The sequence below is a fragment of the Lycium barbarum genome, chromosome 10, assembly GCF_019175385.1.
Source record: "Lycium barbarum isolate Lr01 chromosome 10, ASM1917538v2, whole genome shotgun sequence".
Taxonomy (NCBI): Eukaryota; Viridiplantae; Streptophyta; class Magnoliopsida; order Solanales; family Solanaceae; genus Lycium; species Lycium barbarum.
The window spans coordinates 14361754-14384616 of record NC_083346.1 but is presented as its reverse complement, the minus strand read 5'-3'; the positions used below and the strand labels follow the sequence as shown (position 1 = coordinate 14384616).

The window sequence follows — 22863 nt, the reverse complement described above, 5'->3', positions numbered from 1 at the left end:
GATTAAAATAAGGGCCCTCAATAGGTGAAGTTGAACTGCTGTGATTGTTTGACTTAATGTGATGCGAAGCTCTAGTATACTTTGGCTATCTTACTTGCTAATGAAATTCATAGTTACCATAAAAATAAAAACAAATAAGGGCCCTCCGTTGTGGTTCCTGTCTTACTAATGTTTTTCTTTTTCATATAATAGTCCCATTTGCCAAATTGGCCTACTAGTTGATTTTTGTATAGTTTGTCTCAGTTTGGTTGTATATCAAGTTAAAGCAGTTTGGTTGTATATCAATTTAAAGTCAATAGTATATATTTATCTTAACTAATAGGCTGCTTTCCCTCAATTAGCAAACTGGCTGGCTACTAACCCTTTGTACCTTTCTCCAATCATGCCTAGTTGTACAGCAGTTCTTTAATTTGTGCCTAAAAAATTGAAGACCTGGTTGATATAAAACGTTATAAATGTTAGTTCATGGATTAGGTGTTAATTTGTTTGCGTATGTTATTATATTCCTTTGCAAATTATAGTCTTATAATTTATAAGACTCTGTGTGTTTAAACTAATCATGTCTTATCAAAGAGCTAGTGGGTTGTGGCGGAGCCACCTATAGAGTCAAAGAGTCCATTGAATTCTTTTGCCGGAAAATTATACTCGTATATAGATAAGCTAATTTATACTATTTATTGAATCTCCATTGCTTAATAGTAGTATATTCTTTATATTTTTTATTTACCTTAGTAAAATTCTGATTCCGTCGTTATTAATGGGTACATTGCTTGAGAGTGAAAACAAAAAGGTGCAATTATGTCAATTGCACGGTTTGTCCTTCCAATGGACTAGTCTTTAATTTTTGCCCCTCGAATGGGTTGATCTTTAATTTTTGCCTTTCAATATTGAACTTATACTTCTTGAGGCATAACTTGTGTATATTATGATGCATATAAATTTGATTTTGAAGGAAAAAAATCATTTTTTGTGTGGATTGCCCTTCAAAGGCATTGGTCTTTATTTTTGTCCCTCAAATTATCACAAGGCAGAGTTTTGTAGCAAAATTAGGCCTATTCGGGCAAAAGTTAAACCTTAATGCAGAATTTTGAAAAATTGTAATTGATTGATTTTTTTTTTTTTTTTGCCTGAATGCAAACCTCTACCTTAAGGTAGAGTTTTGTCTTACGCCTTAAGGTAGCGTTTTGCCTTATGCCTGGAGGCAAAATTCTGTTGTGAATTCAAACTCTACTTTGCGAATTTTTATTTTATTTTTGATTGAGCGGTGTTCGAGCGCAGAACCAAGAAAATTTAGCGAAAGGCAAAAATTAAAGACCACCCCCGAATAACGGCAATCGTGCAAATTTAAAGACCAGCCCATTTGAACAACAAAATTTAAAGAGCAACACAAAATAGGGACAAAAGTGCAAATGACATTTGCACTATCAAATTAGCATTTTTTATGCACTGATTGTCCTTAATTTTTTCCCCTTCAAATTGCTATTCTTTAATTTTTGCTCTTCGCTTAAAAAGGTGATAAAAAATATCTCATGGTTCTAGGTTCGAACCCCGCTTAGTCGAAAAAAAATCGCAAGCCTTCGCGGAAAGCCTGTCTTATAAGGCTGATGTTTGTGTAAGGCAAAAAAATACTTTTTTTCTTCTTTTACTTTAAGGTAAACTTTTTTTCTCTGCTGGAATTCTACAATAGTTAGGCCTTAAGGCCTAACTTTTGCAACTAAACTTTGCCTTGCGATTCTTTTTTACTGAGCTGTGATTTGAAATCAGAATCTCGAAAAATTCAAAGCGAAGGACAAAAATTAAAAACCAGCAATTTAAGGGACAAAAATTAGAGACCACCGCCGAATAAGGACAATCGTGCAAATTGCCCTCAAATTAGTCGGTTAATGACTTAATTATAGTAACGAATCAAATTGGCGATCATATAATACCACAAATAAAGCTCACCACACAGGATTATTCCTCTATCTGAATCGTGTTTGGCAATTTTCCCACCCAACATTTCCCTCTCAAATCTCCAATCGGAAAAATGCCAATTGAAATGCTAAAAGGGTTGCCATTTTCAGTAGATACATGGAGTCCAAAATCAAGCACAAAAAGGCACCATTTCTTAACACATGCCCATAAGGATCACACTCAAGGAATCTGCACTTATGCTTCATATCCTATTTATTGCTCCCAAATCACCAAAACTCTTGTTCTACAGCATTATCCTCAGGTACCCGTCTTTTTTTTTTTTTTTTTTTTTTTAAATTTGTTGATTAAGATGTATGAAAAGTAGTACCCCGTCCGTCTCAATTTATGTGACACTATTTGACTTGACACGGAGTTTAATAAGAAAGAAAGAATCTAAAACAAACCTTAAATATTTGTGTGACTATACATAATTTTATTAAGGGTAAAAAGGGTATTTTAAAGTTAAAATGTTTCTAATTAAAGAAAGGTGACATTGTTGTGTTACAGATTAAAAGCAAACGGTGCTGCATAAATTGGGACAGAGAGTCAAACTATATGAATTTTGTCCAATATTTTTAAATGTACTTTTTTTTTTCTCGAACAAATTAACATGCAAAAAGTTGCAACTTGTAGTATTTTTTGTATAGTTTTTGAATATTTAAGTCTTTAACTGTTAAAATATTGGGTTGATCTAATCAAATTTAGCTTTGAAGATTAGTTAAATTAACTCTCGAGAAATCTCGATGCATGAAACAGGGCAACTATTAGGGGACAAAGGGAGTATTAATTATTGGTGAGACTTGAATCAATCCAAATTGGAGGAGTAATATGGAAAATCTTGTGAGCCATATGTAATTTTCTGTAGAATGTACAGATGTATAAAGCTAGTAGTACAAACCATATATTTTCATGATTTTTAAAATACAAATGTTCCTTATCATTCACACACTACCTCTGATGACTTAGTAGATTATATTTGAGAGAGTATTGAGGATAACCTATATGTTGTTGATGGAATTTGAGTGTGAAAAGGGATTTTTTTTTTAGTATCTTATTTGGTTCTTTTGCCTGTTACCCATTTGATGGATTGTCTTCGAACTGTTATTTTATTTTGTCAATGTAGTATGAAAATGTTGAAACGTTACGTGTTTTTGGACAGCTTGATGGATCATTTTTTGTGGGTATTGAGGTTGGGCAATGTATAGTGATCAAAGACCCTGATGGTGATTTCACGGTCACTGCCTTTGACGCCAATCATTGCCCAGGTGTGTATGAATCTGCAGTGAGGCCTTTCCTTTTATTTTTTCCGATTTTTTATTCTGCTTTTTGTTTTCCAGTAGATTTTTGTGTTCAAGGGAATTTGCTGGTTATATTTTTTTCTTCTGGGAAGTTTGGTACTGTTTATATTATCTACTGGGAGTTCCTTATTAGGTGTAATCTACAGTTCGGCTTATATTAAGTTTAGGTGCATCGTTAGGTGTACTTGGTAAATTTCACCAACGTTAGTCCCGTACCTTTTCGGAATGGCTATATTCTTTCATGAAAGAGTTTTTTTGTTTGAAATGTGTGACTCTTCATGCAAGGATGCGCTATTGAAAGGAAACCCTTTGCAAAGATAAGACCGGTCATGAATGGGTGCCTTTGTTGGTTTACAAATAGAAGGACTAACTGATTTTTGGATGAGATAATTGAGAAAGAGAGCTTGCAGTAAATTTTCAGATTTACAAAGTGATTTCGCAAACTTAGAATCAGAGTACCAGGGAATTCTTCAGTATTGCTAGTTGCAGAATTCAGTAGGCTTTTTTGTATCTTGGTAGAATATTTGCCATTAACTTGGTAGCAAACCATGAGTTGGACAAATAATTGTCTAAGATAGTGTTCTACACACCTCAAAGCGTTACCAATTTTCATATATTTTGATTTATTTTCTTTTTCTCTATCAACCATCTTCCCAAACAATCAAAAAGTTATTTTAAACCACTAAAAAGAATTTCCAACATCTTTACACGACCCCACTGGTGAGGTAGTCGGATGCAACTGCTCACAATTGAAATTATTGGTGAATGGTACAGCAGCTTTAAGCTTGGGACGTGCCAGTAGGAAGCTCATAGGTTAGTAGCGGATGGGAAAGAAGCGTTTGTGCTTCAAGCTGCTTTATTTCATCCTCAACAGGGAAATGGGACTGGTCAAAATGAAACGTTGGGCTTGTAGAGGGTTATAATCTGATGCCTAGGCGAACTTATGAATAACAAGAGTAACTTTTTTGTTTTATAATCGAGGTGTCCAAGCCAGCTTGTGCAAACCTCGACTAATTCAGCGAGGTGCTTGCTACCTTCCACTAGCATAGATACCATGTAATCTGTCCACCGATGCTTGGATCAATGGGAAGAAATCCCCTATTGTATTCTTTGCTGGGATTTGAAAATGACGTCCGAATTTGAACCTGAGACCTCGTGGTTTTCAACCTACTTTATTGACCACTAAAGTGTAATGGTGGACCCACCACTGTGCGTCCACTTGTTTGTATATGTACTTTCCCTCGGTCACTTATCTGACATGTCTCAGGCTTGGTGTACTGACAACTGGTTGTATTGTTGGGTTACCAAGTTGTGGAAGTTGTGTCAAGGGACCACCTCATTTTGTTTTTGATAGGAGGTATGGGTTAATTGTACAGGAGCTACTCTTATTTTTTCTATGTTGAATGCATGTACCGAATGCAAGTTTAATGAGATCCACTTTACCTGATAAAAAGGTGACTACCTTATTTCATTTTTACGAGGTGGGAAAAACATGGTGCGGCCTCCTTTCTTCGTCCTGGACAGATGTTTTTGCTTTAGTTAGGTCAGTATTTGGCAGCTCATCCCAGCTTATCAAGGATGAGCTGCTGCTCTTACGCAACAGTCCTATCTATGAGCTAGGTGACTCATGCTTACGTACTATTGTATGGGTTTTTTTTTTCTAATCCGTTCCAGCTCTTTTTGGCACCTAAAGTGATGCTGTCTGGATGAAAATTCTCGTACTCGCAAAAATCTCACATGTTTTTGGATGGGCGTTAAGTTGATGTATGCATTTTCTAAGAAAGAGCATAAATCCTTAAGGTTTGTGAGGTTTCCTGAAAAGTTGCAACCTTTTGCTAATCTTTGGCAATACCAAGACACAAGACTGTGATATATGACTCCTGGCTTATTAGAGTCTCTACCTAGGTGCAATCTGCTGCTCTTTTCTTTATTTTTCAAGAGGTTATGTTGTATCCCTAGGTGGTCTTATAGTCAACGTGCAAACTCTGGTTGAGTGGGGGAAAACAAAGCCTTAAAGATTATATTTTGGACACACCTCAAAGCCTCAATTTCATGGTTTAGTTTTTCATCTTGCATCTTTTCGTCTACAGTACCTTTGTCGTAACAGGGTTATGATGATTAATGTTTGGCTGATGTTAACAACTTGCAGGAGCTCTAATGTTCTTGTATGAAGGCAAATTTGGAAACATCCTGCATACAGGAGATTGCAGACTCACGATTGAGTGTTTGCAACAATTACCCCTAAAGTATGTGGGCACCACCGGAAAAGAACCAAAGTGCCAGATTGATTGTATTTTCCTTGATTGCACATTTGGTCAGTCTCCATTGAAGATGCCCAGCAGGCAGTCAGCAATCCAACAGGTTTAACACTCATTCTTGTTAAATCAAGAGCCATAAGCACGACAGGAACTTCTCTTCAGCTGTTAATTTTTTTTGTAGATTATTTAGGTAATAAGAGATGAAGCCAACTGTTCCTATTGCATTCTTTGTTTGGGTGTACCTCACAAAGTACTTTTGATTTGTGTGGACCTTACAAGGTACTTTTGATTTTTTACACATTGAGATTACATGTCAAAAATCCTCTTTTTTCTTAAACACCATATCTGGTAGAAAATGGGGTTTGAGGGAATACTAGTACTTGCCCTAAATGTGTATCATTTTGGTTTCACAATCAGGAATCTTATTAGAATGGAAAAAATGTTGGAAAATTACAGCAAAAACTTGGAAATTCTCATAGCTTGTCAAGGACACTGCCCTCAAGGATATGTATCCCCAGGGTTCAACAAAGAGTTTTTCTTTGGATGTTAGAGAGAGAGAGATAAAAGACCATCTCATGAGAATGGGTAAAGAGGCTCCAATGTTATGAGAAGATTAATGTCAGTAAAGAGGATTAATAGCTAATCATGAAGCAAAGGGTTTGTTACTATTGCAAGCCGACCATTAGAATTTATTCGAAAGAATTAACCTATTAAAGACCCATTAAAATGAGATTAACAGAATGAACATAGACAAGAATTTGAACACTTCTTTTGAGATACCATTTTCATTTTTTCAACAAAAATAAAAAGCTGAAAAGGTAGAACATTCATAGGTATAAAGCGGCCTGGTGACATAAGCATCCTGAAATAAACTCCAATAAATTGTTCTGTGTTCATGACATCTCGTTATTAACATTAGCATTGACAAATAGTATTCACAAGTAACGAGATGCCAGGAACACGATCGAATTGTAGCAATCTGGTTTACATATATCTCCACCCTAGATATTTCTGGTCACTCTTAAGTGGGTCAAAAACCTTACTGCAAATAAATCCTTATTCATGGCATATCATCAAAGCCTCAACATAAGATCTACAAAGGTTGCACATCCGAAGAAGCACTGATGAGATGCCATGAATAGGATCTATTTGGAGTGGTTCTGAATTCTGTTGGATGTTTTTAGTGTTGCTTAAAGATCTTTATATAGGCGATTTGGAAGGCCTAGCATGGAAATACAATTAATTTAGGATTGACCGAATTGGGCATCTTATTAAATTTAGGATTGACTAAATAATGAAACAACGGATTCAGTTTGTTAGCATAATGCATATGGAAATTAATACAACTCCATCCATTCATTTTCTAAATCTACTCCATAGATTTCAAAATAATTTACTACTACTAATTATCATAATCAAGTTGCTGTTTTGACAAGAGTGGGAACAGAAGGAGAGGAATGGATCTTGTAGATACAAATAGTCATGCCAAAAAAAAAAAAAAAAGGAAGGTAAACATGAGATATGTATAAGTTTGCGAATTAAAATTGAAACTAATAAAATCAAAGAAATCGGAATACTTTTCCTCAAGGGGATTATAATGAACACCAAACTCATGAAATTAAATTCTCGAGTCAGGTTTTTTATTAACTTAGATTGGTGAATGGTAAGACCAGAATATGGATGTTTAATTTAATTACACGTTGTGGGTCGGAAATGAAGTTGTAGATAAGGCTGTAGCTAGGGAATGCTTTTTAGGACAAAATTCACCAGAGATGAGAATTGTTGAAGTTGGAGTGGGGTTTTGAATCAAACCTTTTGTAATGATTCCAATATGTTGAATAAAAGTAAAGAAAGTACGACTGTAGTAATGCTCTAATTGAATGCAACCTCTTTATAATTCGGTTTCACTGAACAGTCGAAAAAAGCTTGTTTTACTGGTGGGAAATTAGTTTTCAGATGCTTCTTGATTTGATTCAATTCACCCTAATAAATAAAGTTCTGTCACTGGATCTAGATAGTGCAGCTAGATACTTTAAAATGAGATGAGGAAGTTCAGGATTTTTATATACAGCAGGTTTTGTTTGTATTGAAGACATGTATTCCGTGCTATACTGTGTCCTCCGAAAGGCCAACATATTAGAAATGTCTACCTGCACAAGTTGAAGGTTGCTTCCTTGTTGGTGAATCACGGGTGAATGGTGAGAAAACATTAGAAGTTGTGAGCTTATGGTTCTCAAGTACCATAGGGGAAAAGTTTACAATCTCCTTTTTCTGGTAAGTTTGTTCACACCATGTTCTCAAAGGCGCGCTTAAACCCTGAAGCGAGGCTCAAAACATGTTGAGCGCTTCGCCTCACTTTATTTGTGCTTCAGTGTCATTGACAAGGCTCTAAGACATACTTTTCCTTGACAATGAGTCTCTCTTGAATAGGTGACTCTAGATAATTGATATTTCACTTTATCGTAATGTTTTTACAATTTCTTTGTCCATATATTTGTTGTTCATGCTTATTATTATTAGTCTTGGACTCAATATATATATATATATATTTGTAATTTTCACCACTGCGCCTTTTTTCATCAAAGCCCACGCTTTATTTGTGCTTAAAGCCCCAGCTTACCTTAGAGCTTTTTTGCGCTTTTCGCTTTTAATAACACTGGTTCACACTCTCATGGACTGCTCTCGACAGTGATTTTTCCTTAGAAACACCAAGCAACTGTTCTTGTTTAGGGTGATTCGAGAAAAGATGTGTCCCACTATCTGTTTTGCAATTAAGGTTTGTTCAAATCATTGGTATCTTGCAATCCCAGTGAATGTCCATGCTTGCCTGGAAAGTGTATTGAGATGAGAAAGGACGTGTCCTTTTGAAATGGACACTATGTTGGAAGGAATTAAAAAGGAAAAATTGTACATTCAAGCTGGAGATGCAGAATAGTCAGGTTTATCAAACTTCCACTGTGTTCAAATCAATTGCTAGAGCAAAGGCTCGCCTTTGCCATTGACTAATTCTTGGCTCGCCTTTGCCGTTGACTAATTCTTACTTTCGTCAAGTTTCTTGATATTTTATCATGCTTATCAAATACGACAATAGCTTGAGCCCCTAAATGAATCATTCCTGTTTAGTCTACAGTCTTTAACCTTTTTCTATGAGCCAGAGGACCATTCTTTTTTCTTTTAACTTGTTTGATAGATAAATATATTTAACATCACAAAACTGTTTTTATCAACAAACAGATCATCAATTGCATATGGAAGCACCCTCAAGCTCCTACAGTGTATCTGACATGTGATCTTCTTGGCCACGAGGACATTCTTGTGCATGTCTCACAGACATTTGGTTGCAAGATATATGTTGATAAAGCTAAAACTCCAGAATGCTTTCAGGCTTTGGAACTAATGGTGCCTGAAATCTTGTCTGAAGATGCATCATCTCGTTTTCAACTGTTTGATGGGTTTCCGAAACTGTACCAAAGAGCAGAAGCCAAGATCACAGAGGCTCGGTCTGATTCTCGGCATGAGCCTCTAATTATTCGAGCATCAGCACAGTGGTATGCATGTGATGATGGTATTCCGGATATCGAAAAGCAGAAAAAAGAAAGATGTGATCAACCAGTGAGAGATATATTCGGTGTCTGGCACATTTGTTACACCATACATTCATCAAAGGAAGAACTGGAGTGGGCTTTGCAACTTCTTGCACCTAGGTGGGTTGTCTCTACAACACCTAGTTGCAAGGCTATGGAGCTGGATTATGTGAAGCGTCATATTAATCAACATCGGAATTTTGATGACCCTTTCTGGCAACTTCTGGGGTTTACCACAGACGTGGAATCTGAAGTTGATACAGAATCAGCTCCAGATGTGGTTGAGGTTTCAAGCTCACCTTTGGCCAAGAGCAATGCTCAAGATTATGCGGGCAACTCCCAATCGACGACGACATCTATTAGCATTTGTAGGAAGTCACATTTGTCTCCTCCAAGCAAAACAGCCTCAGTAACATTATTTGGTAGGGCGAGGATTGGGCTCAATGGTTCTTATTTCAAACATGAAGAAAAGGAGCCTATACTTCCAGATAATGATTCTGTATTCAGAGGTTCCAACGAGTTACAGGTTATTTCTTTTAAGAACGAAGAGGTTGTGGTGGAAGCTGATGAGACCTCAGCAGTAAGTGAAGTTTTAGAGATCAGGAGTAAAGAGGAGATCTTGATGCATACAGAAATGGAGTATTGTATTTCTGAGTCAGCTGTTGGATTGTCAAAGAGTTATAATCCAAGTTTAAGAAAACTATACCGATCTATGAATGTGCCAGTGCCTCGACCCCTTCCTTCGTTAGTGGAACTTATGAATGCCACTAAGCGTGCTAGGAGAAGGCTGTAAGTTCTGCTTTTGGCTGGCATCCTCTCTTTAGTAGTTTCTTCATGTCATTCTCCACCCTCATAGCAATATATTGATACCAAGCACAGCATTGTTTACAGCAAAAAGATATAGATAGCTTATACTCGATACACCTACTCTTCGTTTTCCCTTTTTACAGGCTGCTGTGCACTGAGACCTTCCTATTACCTGCCTACTGTATATTTGTTTATACACCATAATTTTTTATGAAACATTTAGTGGTACACTTGAACAGATTTCGCTATTCATTTGTAAACTAATTCCATTCTATTCAATGTGGAAGGTATTTAATGTTAACTGATATCTTATCTCAGTTGATCTACAATGGCTTTTAATCGTTGTTGGAGTTTCTCTTGCGTACCATTACCTACTGATTGAATCAGCACCTATTGGATACTCCTTTTAAGCTTATTAAGAATCAACTTGACGATTCTTTAGTGTCAAATGAGAAGAGGATTGAGTGATCGTTAAGAATAGAACAATACATTTAGCAATCACTAAAGTAAATTCTGGAGGTGTGTCCATCCCCATCTCTCTTAATCTTCGATGAGCATTGGTCTATCTGATAATTTGATATAATCTTGTCTGGCTTGTGCTGGTCTGAAATTGTGGGCTCTCTACTATATTCTCTCGTAATCCAGCTTATCAGACTGCAAAATTTGGATTTGGTTAGGGAATCTGTGGGTTACTTTAACAACCACGGCTTTTTAGCAAAGGTATAAACTGTATCATTAAATATTACGTGCAAGGAGGTGTAGTGTATCATAAGGTTCAACATGAGATGAGACTATGCAAATTGCTATAGTATTTTGAATGATTTAAAAGGCTAATTACCTTAATTAGCATCTCTGTTGGAAGCCAAGCTGGTGCAGTTGGTATTCCAATCCATCCAATCTGTAGCATAGGCAAAGTGTCAGGTTTTATATGGACAGTGTCAGGTTGTTTGAATTAATAAAAACGATTATTATATTTTGTATATATGTTGGAAAGGGTAAAAGATGTTAGGTTCAAGATTCTAATGAAAGTAATTTGTTGTTTCTTCTTGTAGCCAATTAGTTCCCAAGAAACCGTGTTGTCTTATTTGTATCTTATCATGCGCCGTAAGAGCGTACAGTTAGAATTCCAATAATTTATGCTGAGAGACTCTCAGTATGAGATAAAGTTTACCAAGTAAAAAAATCACCTAAATATTAAGGAATTCGCGACTTAAGTAGTATAAAAAAAGAAAAGTTGAACCAAAGTAGTACAGAAAAAAAAAAAAAAACACATAAATAGGATTCACGCACGAATTTCGTGCGTGAAAGGACCAAAGTGCAAAAATGAACCCTAGGCCTTTCACGCACGAAATTCGTGCGTGAAGGAGGCTTTGCCCAAAATCACTTTCGCTTCTTTCTTACTGTGATGGAAATCTTATGCTTCTTTCTTACTGTAATGAAAATCATGATTTGCAAGTTGCAGACATTTATTATCATGATTTGCAAGTTGTACGTGCAAATGGGCTTGACAGTATATGTAAGTTGGTCAAAGTATGAAAAAAAACACTAAGTCTTTGCAAACAAAACTTACTTCGGGCACCTTTTCAACCACTAAAATGATGATTCGAACGTCTACGTATCCTTGATGTATTGGGCATACATTATTGTACGCAGAAAAAAATATCAGGTTCTATATAAAATATTGACGTTTCGGAGTCTTGACACACGACTAATCATTGGTCAAAGTATGGAAAAAAACACTAAGTGTTGCAAAAAATAAAGTTGGCCAATTTTTTTTTTTTTTTGGTACTGTTTCTATAACGCAGTATTTTACTGCGTTATAGATTTTTTTTTTTTTTGGTTCAAAGTGATTTTTTTGGGGACATTTTGATTCCGGATTCTAGTAATAGATAATGTCAAGCCCATTTGCACGTACAACTTGCAAATCATGATAATAAATGCCTGCAACTTGCAAATCATGATTTCCATTACAGTAAGAAAGAAGCATAAGATTTCCATCACAGTAAGAAAGAAGCGAAAGTGATTTTGGGCAAAGCCTCCTTCATGCACGAATTTCGTGCGTGAAAGGCCCAAAGTCCATTTTTGCACTTTGGTCCTTTCACGCACGAAATTCGTGCGTGAATCCTATTTATGTATTTTTTTTTTTTCTATACTGCTTTGGTTCAATTTTTTTTTTTTTTGTACTACTTAAGTCGCGGATTCAAATATTAAGTGTGTGTTGCAGGTTTACTATGAGTACAAAGTATTTGATTATACTTGTTTTTGTACTTAACCTGACCTATCTTAGAAATTCATCTTTCACCTATTTTAGGATTCCAATTTTTAGAATAGCGGCTAACCACACGCAGTAAGAGAGAGATTGTGATCAAGGTTCAACTCTCATCAACATCACTTCCTGTTCAAATTTTCTTTTTCCTTATTACTTGAAAATGTTGCTAAGTTATTAAAAGGAAATGTTTGCAATTTTTTTTTTCTCAGTTCTTGTATCGTTGACTATAAAAAAGAAAAGAAATAAAGACAATAGGGACTGATCAGCTAATTCTGTTTCTGTCACTAGAGGAAAGAAGAATGCAATCAATTGAATTTCGAATAGGTATACTTACGAGTGCATATTCTCCTGTCTCAAATATACGCAAATCCAACACCTAACAAGAGATACGATTAATGCAACACCTTAAATAAATAAAATCAATAAAACCAACGCATACCAAAAAATAATAATTAAAAACAATGCATTTCCAAGTGGAATATGATTAAAAGTAAAAGAGTTCTTTTTTCCTTCCAACTCTTACCGATAGCTGAATGTGGTTCAAATTTTGTAAGGAGCGCATCCTATGAACGGCCCACTGTTTGTTTGGTACGAAGGAAAATGTTTTTTTTGGAAAGTAAGTAATTTTTTAATTTATTTGTTGATGTTTAGTGAGTAAGCAAAAATTATTGTATCAAAAGTATTTATATATAATCTATGCGAGCGGTACGGACAGCGGATAGGGTGGTATTGGTGAGGGTTAGGAGATGGGGTGGATGCGGATGTCATCAATGGCGGAGTCAGAATTTTCACCAAGGGATTTAAAAATATGAAGAAGTAAATACACGAAGAAGCTAAGGAGATTCCATATTTACTATATATACATAAAAAATAATTTTAACATCATGCATATAGTGTAATTTTTTGCTGAGAGGGTTCAGATGAACCCTGATGCCTACCTAGCTGCGCCCCTGGATGTCACATTGTCACTTATGAATCTTTTTTTTTTCCTAGTTTCATCGGGGAAATAATTTTCCTCATTTTTAAGGAATTTATTTTACTAGAGAAAATATGTTCCTGAAAATTTGACTAATCAAACATGGAAAAATTGGTAAATATTTTTTAAAATGGTTTCCTCCATGCCCCCTCCCCCCCCCCCCCCCCCCCCCAATTTGACGTGATTTTGAATTAATTGATATGTGAATATCGAATACGAAATGATTAAATAAAATTGTAATTTCAAATTGCATTTTCCCTTGACATTCCTCTAGACTAGCCCTTACCAACATAGATATATTAGTGGAAAATCAGAAAATGGTACCTCACCACGGTCTTCATAAATGTAGTCCAGGCCTTTGTAATAAGGTGGATGATCCACAGACAAGTACTGAAAATTTGTAAAAACTCTGTTAGACAGTCCTCTTTTATAATTCAACAAAGATCCTTGATATTTACCGTGGCAAAATCAAGACACCAAAACTCCTTTTCCACGCCCAAATTACTAGAATTTTTTCTTAATCATGCCAAAGCAATGTGTATTAGATGTCAAATCTAGGGCTTGGGCCTAACTCACACTCCAAAAGCTAGATTAAAAGGAGGAGGGAGGATTACTCAAGCTTTATAAGGAGCCCAGAGTTCTACTCCGTCACCAATGTGTTATATTCTCTTCACCCCTCATGTATTCATGGATTGGGGGCATTTTCACCCCATCGGTTCGGGACTGATCAACTTTTTTTTTTTTTGCGTGGATTGCCCTTCATTTGGGGTGGTCTTTAAGGTTTGCCCTTCGCTAGGGACCCCTTGGTCATGGGTTTGAACCCCCGCTTAGTGATTTTTTTTTTTTTTTCCGAAAGACAAAAGTTGTAAAAAAAGGCAGAATTTCTACCTTAAGGCAGAACTTGCATGGGGTAGAATTTGCAAATTCTGCCTTTTTTCTGAACTTATGCCTTGCGATTTTTTTTTTTAATTTTCGCCTGAGTGAGGGTTTGAACCCGTGACCAAGCGGTCCCTAGCGAAGGGCAAACTTTAAAGACCACCATTTTGAAGGGCAAAACTTAAAGACCACCCCGTAATAAGGGCATTCCTGCTAATTGCCCATTGATCAATTGGTTCGGGGGCCAACATCAGATCGGGCCTGGGCCTGGCTCTGATACCATGCCAAATTAGGGACTTAAAAGCTAGCTCAAAGAAAAGAGGGGGCAATTCGCAGCATTGCCTTTCTTTTGGAGTGGTCTTTAAATTTTGCCCCTCATATTTGCGGTCCTTAAATTTTGCCCCTCATATTTGTGGTCTTTAAGTTTTGCCCTTAGCTTGGATACCTGAGGTTCTGGGTTCGAACCCCCGCTCAGGCATAAAATAAAAAATAATTTCGCAAGGCAGGGCTGGAGGGAGTGTATGCCGGATCCGACATAAAGTACTTAAGGAAAAACTAAAGTTATGCCGGAGGAGGCATAACTTTTCCTTAAGGAACTATGCCTTATGGGGCAGACTTTTAATTAAGGCATAACCAAAAGTATGCCTCATAAGATAGAACTTTTCCTTAAGGCAAACTTTTAGTTATGCCTTAAGGAAAAGTTTCGCCTTATGGGGCATACTTTTAGTTATATTTTATGGGGCACACTTTTAGTTAAAGCATAACTAAAAGTATGCCCCATAAGGCGGAACTTTTCCTTAAGGCATAATTAAAAGTTTGCCTTGAAAAGTAAAAAAATAAATAAAAAAATGTATGTCTCAAGACAAAGTCTGCCCCCTCCGGCATAACTTTAGTTTTTCCTTAAGGATTGTATGCCGGATCCGGCATAAAATCCTTAAGGAAAACCTAAAGTTATGCCGGGGGGGGGGGGGGGCATAACTTTTCCTCAAGGCATAGTTTAGTTATGCCTTATGGGGCAAAACTTTTCCTTAACGACTATGCCTTATGGGGTAGACTTTTAATTAAGGCATAATCAAAAGTATGCCTCATAAGGCAGAACTTTTAGTTATGCCTTAAGGAAAAGTTCCGCCTTATGGGGCATACTTTTAGTTATATTTTATGGGGCACACTTTTAGTTAAGGCATAACTAAAAGTATGCCCCAGAAGGCGAAACTTTTCCTTAAGGCATAATTAAAAGTTTGCCTTAAAAAGTAAAAAATAAAATAAAAATATATGTCTCAAGGCAAAGTCTGCCCCCTCCGGCATAACTTTAGTTTTTCCTTAACGATTGTATGCCGGATCCGGTATACACTCCTCCCAGCCCTGCCTTGCGAAATTATTTTTTTATTTTATGCCTGAGCGGGGGTTCGAACCCAGAACCTCAAGTATCCAAGCGAAGGGCAAAACTTAAAGAACACAAATATGAGGGGCAAAATTTAAAGACCACCCCAAAAGAAGGGCAATCCGTGCAAAAAAAAAAAATGGAAAAGAGGATTGTTTAAGCCTTATTAGGAGTCCAGAGTTCTCATTTTCCCATAATTGCATGTTTGGCCATTTACCTAATAATGAAAATTCTCAACCTTAATGTTTTATGTACTTTTCAAACTTTTTGCTTTCTTTTTGAGATGACCGTGATAGAGATCCGTTTCTAGGATGGATATCTAGTTGACTATCTAATTTTCCTTTTTTCAAAAGAGTTACTAACTTTAGTCTGATTTTTCTTTCTTTCTTATTTCCTTCTATTTCTCAGACCATCCTAGTCAATGCCATTATCAACATTGGAGCTTATTCATACTTAGTCTGAATTCATTAGCACAGACATGCATGTGGTGGGTGTAATGCTAATTGGAAATTTTTTATGTACATTTATATTTACATCAAATCAATAAATACAAAATGTATGTATGTCATACTATATTTATCACTTAGTCGTGAATTGTCTTTCATTTTAGTTATTATCCATTAAGGTTATATTTACTATGCTAATTTTAATAATTGCATTTCGAAGGTGTTACTAGAAAACAACCACTCAATTCTTGAAAAATTCAATATTAGAAGTAGAAGAAAAATAAAAAATAAAACTCACATTGATGCTGTTAAGATACTTCTCCTTATCCACCCTGACTATCTGCCCTTTCTTCACTGCCAACCAAAACAAAACATTAAACAAAAAACAAAGATAATCCTCTATAAACAAAATTTATAAAAATGAATTTACCGAAATGGACAAATATTTCATCAATAGTACTCACTAGAATATACAGGTTTTTTAGGCTTTGTTGCAGTGGCTGTTGTAGAGGAAGTTGTTGCTGCTTGTTGGGATTTTGGCTTCTCATTATTTTCTTTTGGTTCAGGGGAATCTTTTTCAGCTTTAATAATAAAAGGGGTATTTCTAAAAGGAGTATAATTAATTCTTTTTCTTGTTTGTGAGAAACATGAAGAGTATGTGAAGGAGGTGTGTGAGAAAGCTGCAGAGAAAGCCATGTCAATTGATTTTTGCTATTATTTTTGTTCGTTGGAGATGGAACTAGTTTTAGGTGTGGCCAATATCAGTGGATAAGAGCATGTCCTGTTTTTTCCTTTTTCAACGGCCAGATTTGAAGAACAAAAATAAGTCTACTCATAGATTTTCTATGCACCACTTGGTGCGGTTGGCACTTGGATCCCTTCACTCTTAACTAAAAATATAGAATTTGAATAGTGAAAATATATAGTACAAGTAGTAGGAAGCCAAGCACTTTATTTATAACATAGGCAGGCCTCTCTCTCTCTCTATATATATTGACTAGGCATTTGGACATGCAAAGTTCAATGCTTCTATTACTGATTTATATAAGTCAAATCCTTTAATCTCTTAAGACTAGTTCCAAAATAAGCAAATTAATATTCTTTCGTAACAAAAGAATACAATACATATATGGAGTAGTTTTTTCTGGAACATGGACAAATAGAAAAGTGAGAAACATAAAACTAATCCGCCTTAAAATGAAATGGTGAAGCTTATGTTTTTAATAGTGAATTTGACCGCGCTTCGCGCAGTTATATCATAAGACTCCTCGTTAAATTCACAAAACAATCTTTTAAATATTCGAGCTCTAACTATTCTAAGGATTCTTTTTGTGTTCAAATCTAAATAAATAAGATTAATTCTTAATTCATTTTATTATTAATCCTTAGTTCTTTTCTTTTTTTTTTAATTTGAATCACCTTAAAGTTTTTACTCTTCTGAAAATGCTTCTTGCAATATTGAAACTACTCTATCTTTTTCTTGTAAAGAAAGAAAAGAATTTCATTGAAAAGTTGGAGCTCTCTATGTGCATGTCTGTGAATACATAATTTTTCCTTTCTATATGTAATATATATAAGCTTGTAAGTTTTAAGAAATATAAGTATATAGTATATAAATTTATAAAAGAAAATATGATTTAGTTTAAATTTTTTATTTTACCGTTAATGAAATGATTTTAAACCAACCAAAAACTATCACATATTTAAGATCACAAATTTCAAAAATATATTTTTAAAGTTTCATGACTCGTTTAGCACGTTCATATAAAATAAATAACGGGCTGCATATTTTAAGAAACATAAATATTTTACATAACAACTCTGGAAAATAATATTCTTGAACATATATATAGTTTTTTTTCTAATGTTAGCTTTGAACATTGATCAACGAAAACTATTACAAAAGGTAGAAGAATAACAAATATGGTTTGTGTTTTATAGTAAAAACTGAAATAGGAAACAACAAATTAAAAAAAGATTTGGAAAAATATCTTACAAAGAAAATGGAAATTTTCTTATACATGATTTAGCCACTTGACGATTTATTTCGTCCGATTGGTTATCTCTTCAGCCGATTTTACAAGAGGCTTGTTTCCATGACATCAGGATATCTCTTTCTCGGAAGCATTACTTGATATTTTGTGAATTGTTGTTTACCTTCAAAGAAAGTTTCAAAAAATCAACCTACCAAACGTTTTTATGAATTGCTTTTCAAAATAAAGGTGAAAATTTTGTATGAACAAACGGGAGCTGTAATATACCAAATCCAAAATAGCAACCAAAATATTAGAATATCATAAGGTGAAGAGACACAGTTGAATATCTCACAAGAAAATTGTAGAAAACAATAGCTAGAATTAGCTGTACAATAGAAGCTTGCATAAATACTTATACATTGATTAGTTATGTAGTTGTTAGAATTGGTCTACATGATTAATGGGGTAGACTACACATGTATATAATGGACTGGTACAACCGTAAATCATTTATGAGAAAATAATAATTCTCTCTCTTCCTTCTTCACTGACCGACTATTTCCTCTTCTCCAATAACTGTTTTCCTCCATTATTAATCATCTCAAGCTCTCCATTTCAACGTGATATCAGAGCACAGTTCAATAGTGATCCGAAGCTGAGAGCGAGATAAATTGGGAGACGAAATTGGTTCGAAGAAAAGTTTAAAATCGGTTGTGAAATTTCAAAATCATAAAAAAAAAAAAAAAAGATCAAATTCAGAACCCTAATTTGAGTTTGAATCAATAAATAGATCATATCATTGGCAAATTCTCACGGTGAATCCTTCAATTTGACACAATTCTTAACTAACAATGGAAGATCTTGATCAATATGAAGCAATAATCACGGAGAAGCCAACTGAAATCCATCCTCGACATCCTTTGTATCTTCATCCACCAGACACACTATGTAGTGTTCTAATCACTCAATAACTTACTGGTCTTGAGAATTACATTATCTGGAGCAAATTTATGATTAACGCCCTATCAGCAAAAAATAAAATTGGTTTTATCACTGGAAAATGTAAGAAATCACAATTTAAGGATGATTTGGTATATGAGTGGGAGAGGTCCAATGCGTTTGTAATTGCATGGATTATGAACACGATGTCGAAGGTATTAGCTAGTGGAATGGTTCATTCGACTAATGCAGCAGCAGTTTGAAAGGACTTAATAGAGCGTTTTGCCAAAAGGGATCTCGCTAGAATCTATCAAGTTCATAGTGCAATTAGTACTTTAGCACAAGGAAGTTTGTCCATATCTGAATATTTTTCGAAACTGAAGGCTGCTTGGGAAAATTAGAGCCCGTTTGGATTGACTTATAAGTTGCTTATAAGCTGTTTTCAGCTTTTTTGAGTGTTTGGGTGACCAGCTTAAAGTCATTTTGTGCTTAAAATAAGCTAAAAAAAAATAATTGGGCCCATTTGACTTAGCTTATCTAAAGCACCTTATAAGCTGAAAACAACTTATAAGTAAGAAAAAATAAGTTAGACTACCCCAACTTATTTTTTTTTAGCTTATAAGCTGCAAACAGCTTATAAGCATAAGCCCATCCAAACAGGCTCTTACTCAGCTCTATTACCAATTACACAATGCTGTGACAAGTAAAAAGCCTATGCTGAACACATAGAGCAACAAAGACTTATGCAGTTTTTGATGGGACCATGTGAAACTTATAGTCAGGCACGTAGTCAAATATTGATGACAGTACCAGTACCATCTCTGAATCAGGCCTACAACATGCTACTTCAAGATGAGAGTCAGAGAATATAATCAAACATGACTTCACAATCCATGGAACAGTTGAACTTGAATGATACCGCAGCCATAGTGGCAGCTCAATACAATAGATTCAAAAGGAATAGTGAAGGATACTGTACTCATTGTCGTAGGACAGGACACACACACGTAATTTGCTATAGACTGGTTGGCTATCCACCTGGGCACAAACTCTACAAAAATAACCATGATAAACCCGATGAAAGGGAAAAACAAAAATCACATAGAGGCTATAAGGGATCAGTAGCACAAAATGGACAATATGGTGAACAATATGCAGGAAGAAATCCAAGGAATCATTACCCTAGAGCACATAATGCCAACTATGGAAATGGTAATGATGAGCATAGAAACAATGTCAACTATGAAGTTAGAAATGAAGGCAACACAATTAATGGGAATTTTGGATATAGAGCTGATAACGACAAGTATGGGTACTCACAAGCCAGCTCAAGCTATATACCACACCAGCACAACATGGTGCCCATGTTCTCTCAGGATCAGTACCAAGAAATATTGCAAAGGCTGGATAAAGATCAGAAACAACACTTTGATGTTGCAGCAAACATGACAAATATAAATGCTCATATCTCTACTTGCATTTGTAGTTGTTTTACTGATGCTAGTACTTCTAGATCTTGGGTAGTTGACATAGGAACCACAAATCACATGGCTTCTAGCGGACCTAATTAATGATCCTAAACCTGTTGCTCCATCTAGCTTAACCAAATTATACTTACCTAATGGTACTTTTACTCATGTCACTCATATAGGCTCATCAAGCTTATCTAATCTCCTACAATTGCACAATGTTCTTTACATACCTAACTTCAAATACAACTAACTTTCCATCTCCAAATTGACCAAAGATTTGCATTGTTGTGCATCATTATATCCTGATATATGTCTTTTCTAGGATCTTTGCAGTGGCAAGGTGAAGGGATTGTGTCACGACCCGACTAGGGGCCGCGACGGGTACCCGGGGCTAACCACCGAGCACCGCTCTTTCTATTACTCATCATAGTCATTTAACGCTCTTTTATCAAATTTATACTCAAATCACAAGAGAATCATATTTCATTTGGGAACATAAATACTTTTATATACATAAGCCTCTAGGCTATCAAAATGATAATATACACATATAGACATATATACAGTAGTGACCTTGTGAGACCATATAACCCACACTGCGCATCTACGAGCCTCTACTGGAGTGCTAGACATAAGGACGGGACAGGACCCCATCGTGCCCAAAATATGCATATATACATAAAAGAATGATCAAGCACCTCCGGAACAATGGAGTGCTCTCAATCAGCTACAGCTCCTACGAGTCTGGATCATGCTAACCTCCCTGTCTACCTGTGGGCATGAACACAGCGTCCAAAGAAAACGGACGTCAGTACGAACATTGTATTGAGTATGTAAGACAAGAGTGAAATAAACATAATAGAAGGATCATGAGCCATAAGAGGAAGATATAACCTGCATGAGTTTTGTAGGTGAATACATTTCGTACATATATCGTATACTTATGTAATCACGGTATATATATATGTCATCACATCACATATATCATCACATCATAGTCCTCATCGTTAACCCGCATCCGGGTAACCATCATATGCCGCCCACTAGTGGTGTCATGTCCGGCCATCTAGGCACGGTGTAATCATAGCAGCCCGCATTAGCGGTGACGTGCTCGGCCATCTAGGCACGGTGTAATCATAGCAGCCCGCATTAGCGGTGACATGCCCGGCCATCTAGGCACGGTGTAATCATAGCAGCCCGCATTAGCGGTGACATGCCCGGCCATCTAGGCACGGTGGAATCATATCGTCATTTAATCAATCATAGCTTCATCATTATTACACATCTCATAGGCATAACATAATCTTATATTATCGATCATCTCATAGACATATCATGACTTAGCATCATTATACATTTATCATTAAAGACATACATTAGGATTTGAAGGTAACTATGGCTATATCGGGGTGACATAAGGTCGTGAACCCCCGATCATATTATGGAGTAATCATCAACATCATATCTCACCTTGAAGGAACTAACAATCTAAGGTGAGTGTACGTAAGGAGAGACATCGATGGAAACATACTTAGAATTATTAGCTTCATGGACATCTTATTTTATACAAGGATTTCTTCATTATTATATTCATCATCATCATTATCATGCTCGTATCGTATTTCCTTTCTTAATCATATGCGTATATAGCTTGTACATTCATGGACTCATAGTCCCCATCGTATAGGAAGATCATGGAAAATTTGGAAGATTCATGCCTTAGAAAGAAAGAATTGGTCTTACATACCTTTTTCGTTTAGCTATTCTATCGCTTGAACGCTCCTTTTCGATATTCACGTCTCTACCTTCAAGAGAATTTGCATTAACATTAGCTAATAGATTACTTAAACGTACTTACTAAAGCTAAAGGAAATTGGGCAGCATTTCCTTTGTTTATACAACTTTCCTCATATAGTATATCAACTCCCAAACATCTATAATCACATTCACCATATTATAAGCAACAATCATCATTCATCCACCTTATCCATATTTCACAATTTCACTTAGATGTCTCCATAATCATAGTCATACTTCACTATTATGTTCTCTCACATTTAATGCTTAACCCATGTTCTACATGTCATTTATAACATACTTATAACTACAACATCTCAATAGTCATGATTCATTTCAACTATAACTCAAGAACTTCATTGCTATCATCTTTGTGACCCATTTCCTATACTCTTTCTACAATTCATGTGTTTCAACTTCTCATTTCCTTAATCAACATGGAAAGATCATAAAACATACCTTAGATAGTGTAGGAATAAGCCTTTAGTAGGAATACTCTTCTTGCACCAAAACCCTAATTCACTTTCATAGGAATTCCTTGACTTGGATGAACTTTAATGTGTTTCTTCCACTTGATTCTTGTTGGTTTGATGAAGTTGATGACCAATCTTTCTTGAGTTCTTGTGGATGAAGAGTGTGGAATTCTTTAGAAGTCTTGAGAGAGATAGTAAAGTGTGGGAATGAAATAACTGAAGTGGGAACATCATTATATAATTGAACTTAGTTCAGCCCGTCGGGACTTCCACGGACACTTTCACGGTCCGTGGAGCACTTCACGGTTCGTGGAAGTAGTCGTGATTCACCACTGGCCAGACGTCATCTCTGCTGGGT

The 22863-nt window shown here is 35.7% G+C and overlaps 2 protein-coding genes across 3 annotated transcripts; one reads left to right on the top strand and one right to left on the bottom strand.

Moving 5' to 3' along the window:
- Window positions 1–1898: 1898 nt before the first annotated feature.
- Window positions 1899–10205, top strand: LOC132613639 (uncharacterized). Of its 2 annotated transcripts, XM_060327748.1 has the most exons (4): window positions 1899–2215; window positions 3113–3218; window positions 5401–5612; window positions 8744–10205. In XM_060327748.1, exons 1-4 carry the CDS (start codon window positions 2027–2029, stop codon window positions 9884–9886), a joined length of 1650 nt encoding a protein of 549 aa, XP_060183731.1. In that variant the 5' UTR covers window positions 1899–2026; the 3' UTR covers window positions 9887–10205. The 2 variants fall into 2 exon arrangements, with proteins under 2 accessions (XP_060183731.1, XP_060183732.1); XM_060327749.1 differs by lacking the exons at window positions 1899–2215; window positions 3113–3218 and adding an exon at window positions 4702–4794.
- An 88-nt stretch (window positions 10206–10293) lies between these two features.
- On the bottom strand, window positions 10294–16728 carry LOC132613640 (NAD(P)H-quinone oxidoreductase subunit O, chloroplastic). The gene is made up of 6 exons (XM_060327750.1): window positions 16313–16728; window positions 16147–16202; window positions 13470–13535; window positions 12504–12545; window positions 10739–10798; window positions 10294–10554 (listed from the first exon to the last, which is right to left on the bottom strand). The coding sequence occupies exons 1-6, from the start codon at window positions 16542–16544 to the stop codon at window positions 10525–10527; spliced, it is 486 nt and encodes a 161-aa protein (XP_060183733.1). The 5' UTR covers window positions 16545–16728; the 3' UTR covers window positions 10294–10524.
- Between the last annotated feature and the right edge of the window lie 6135 nt (window positions 16729–22863).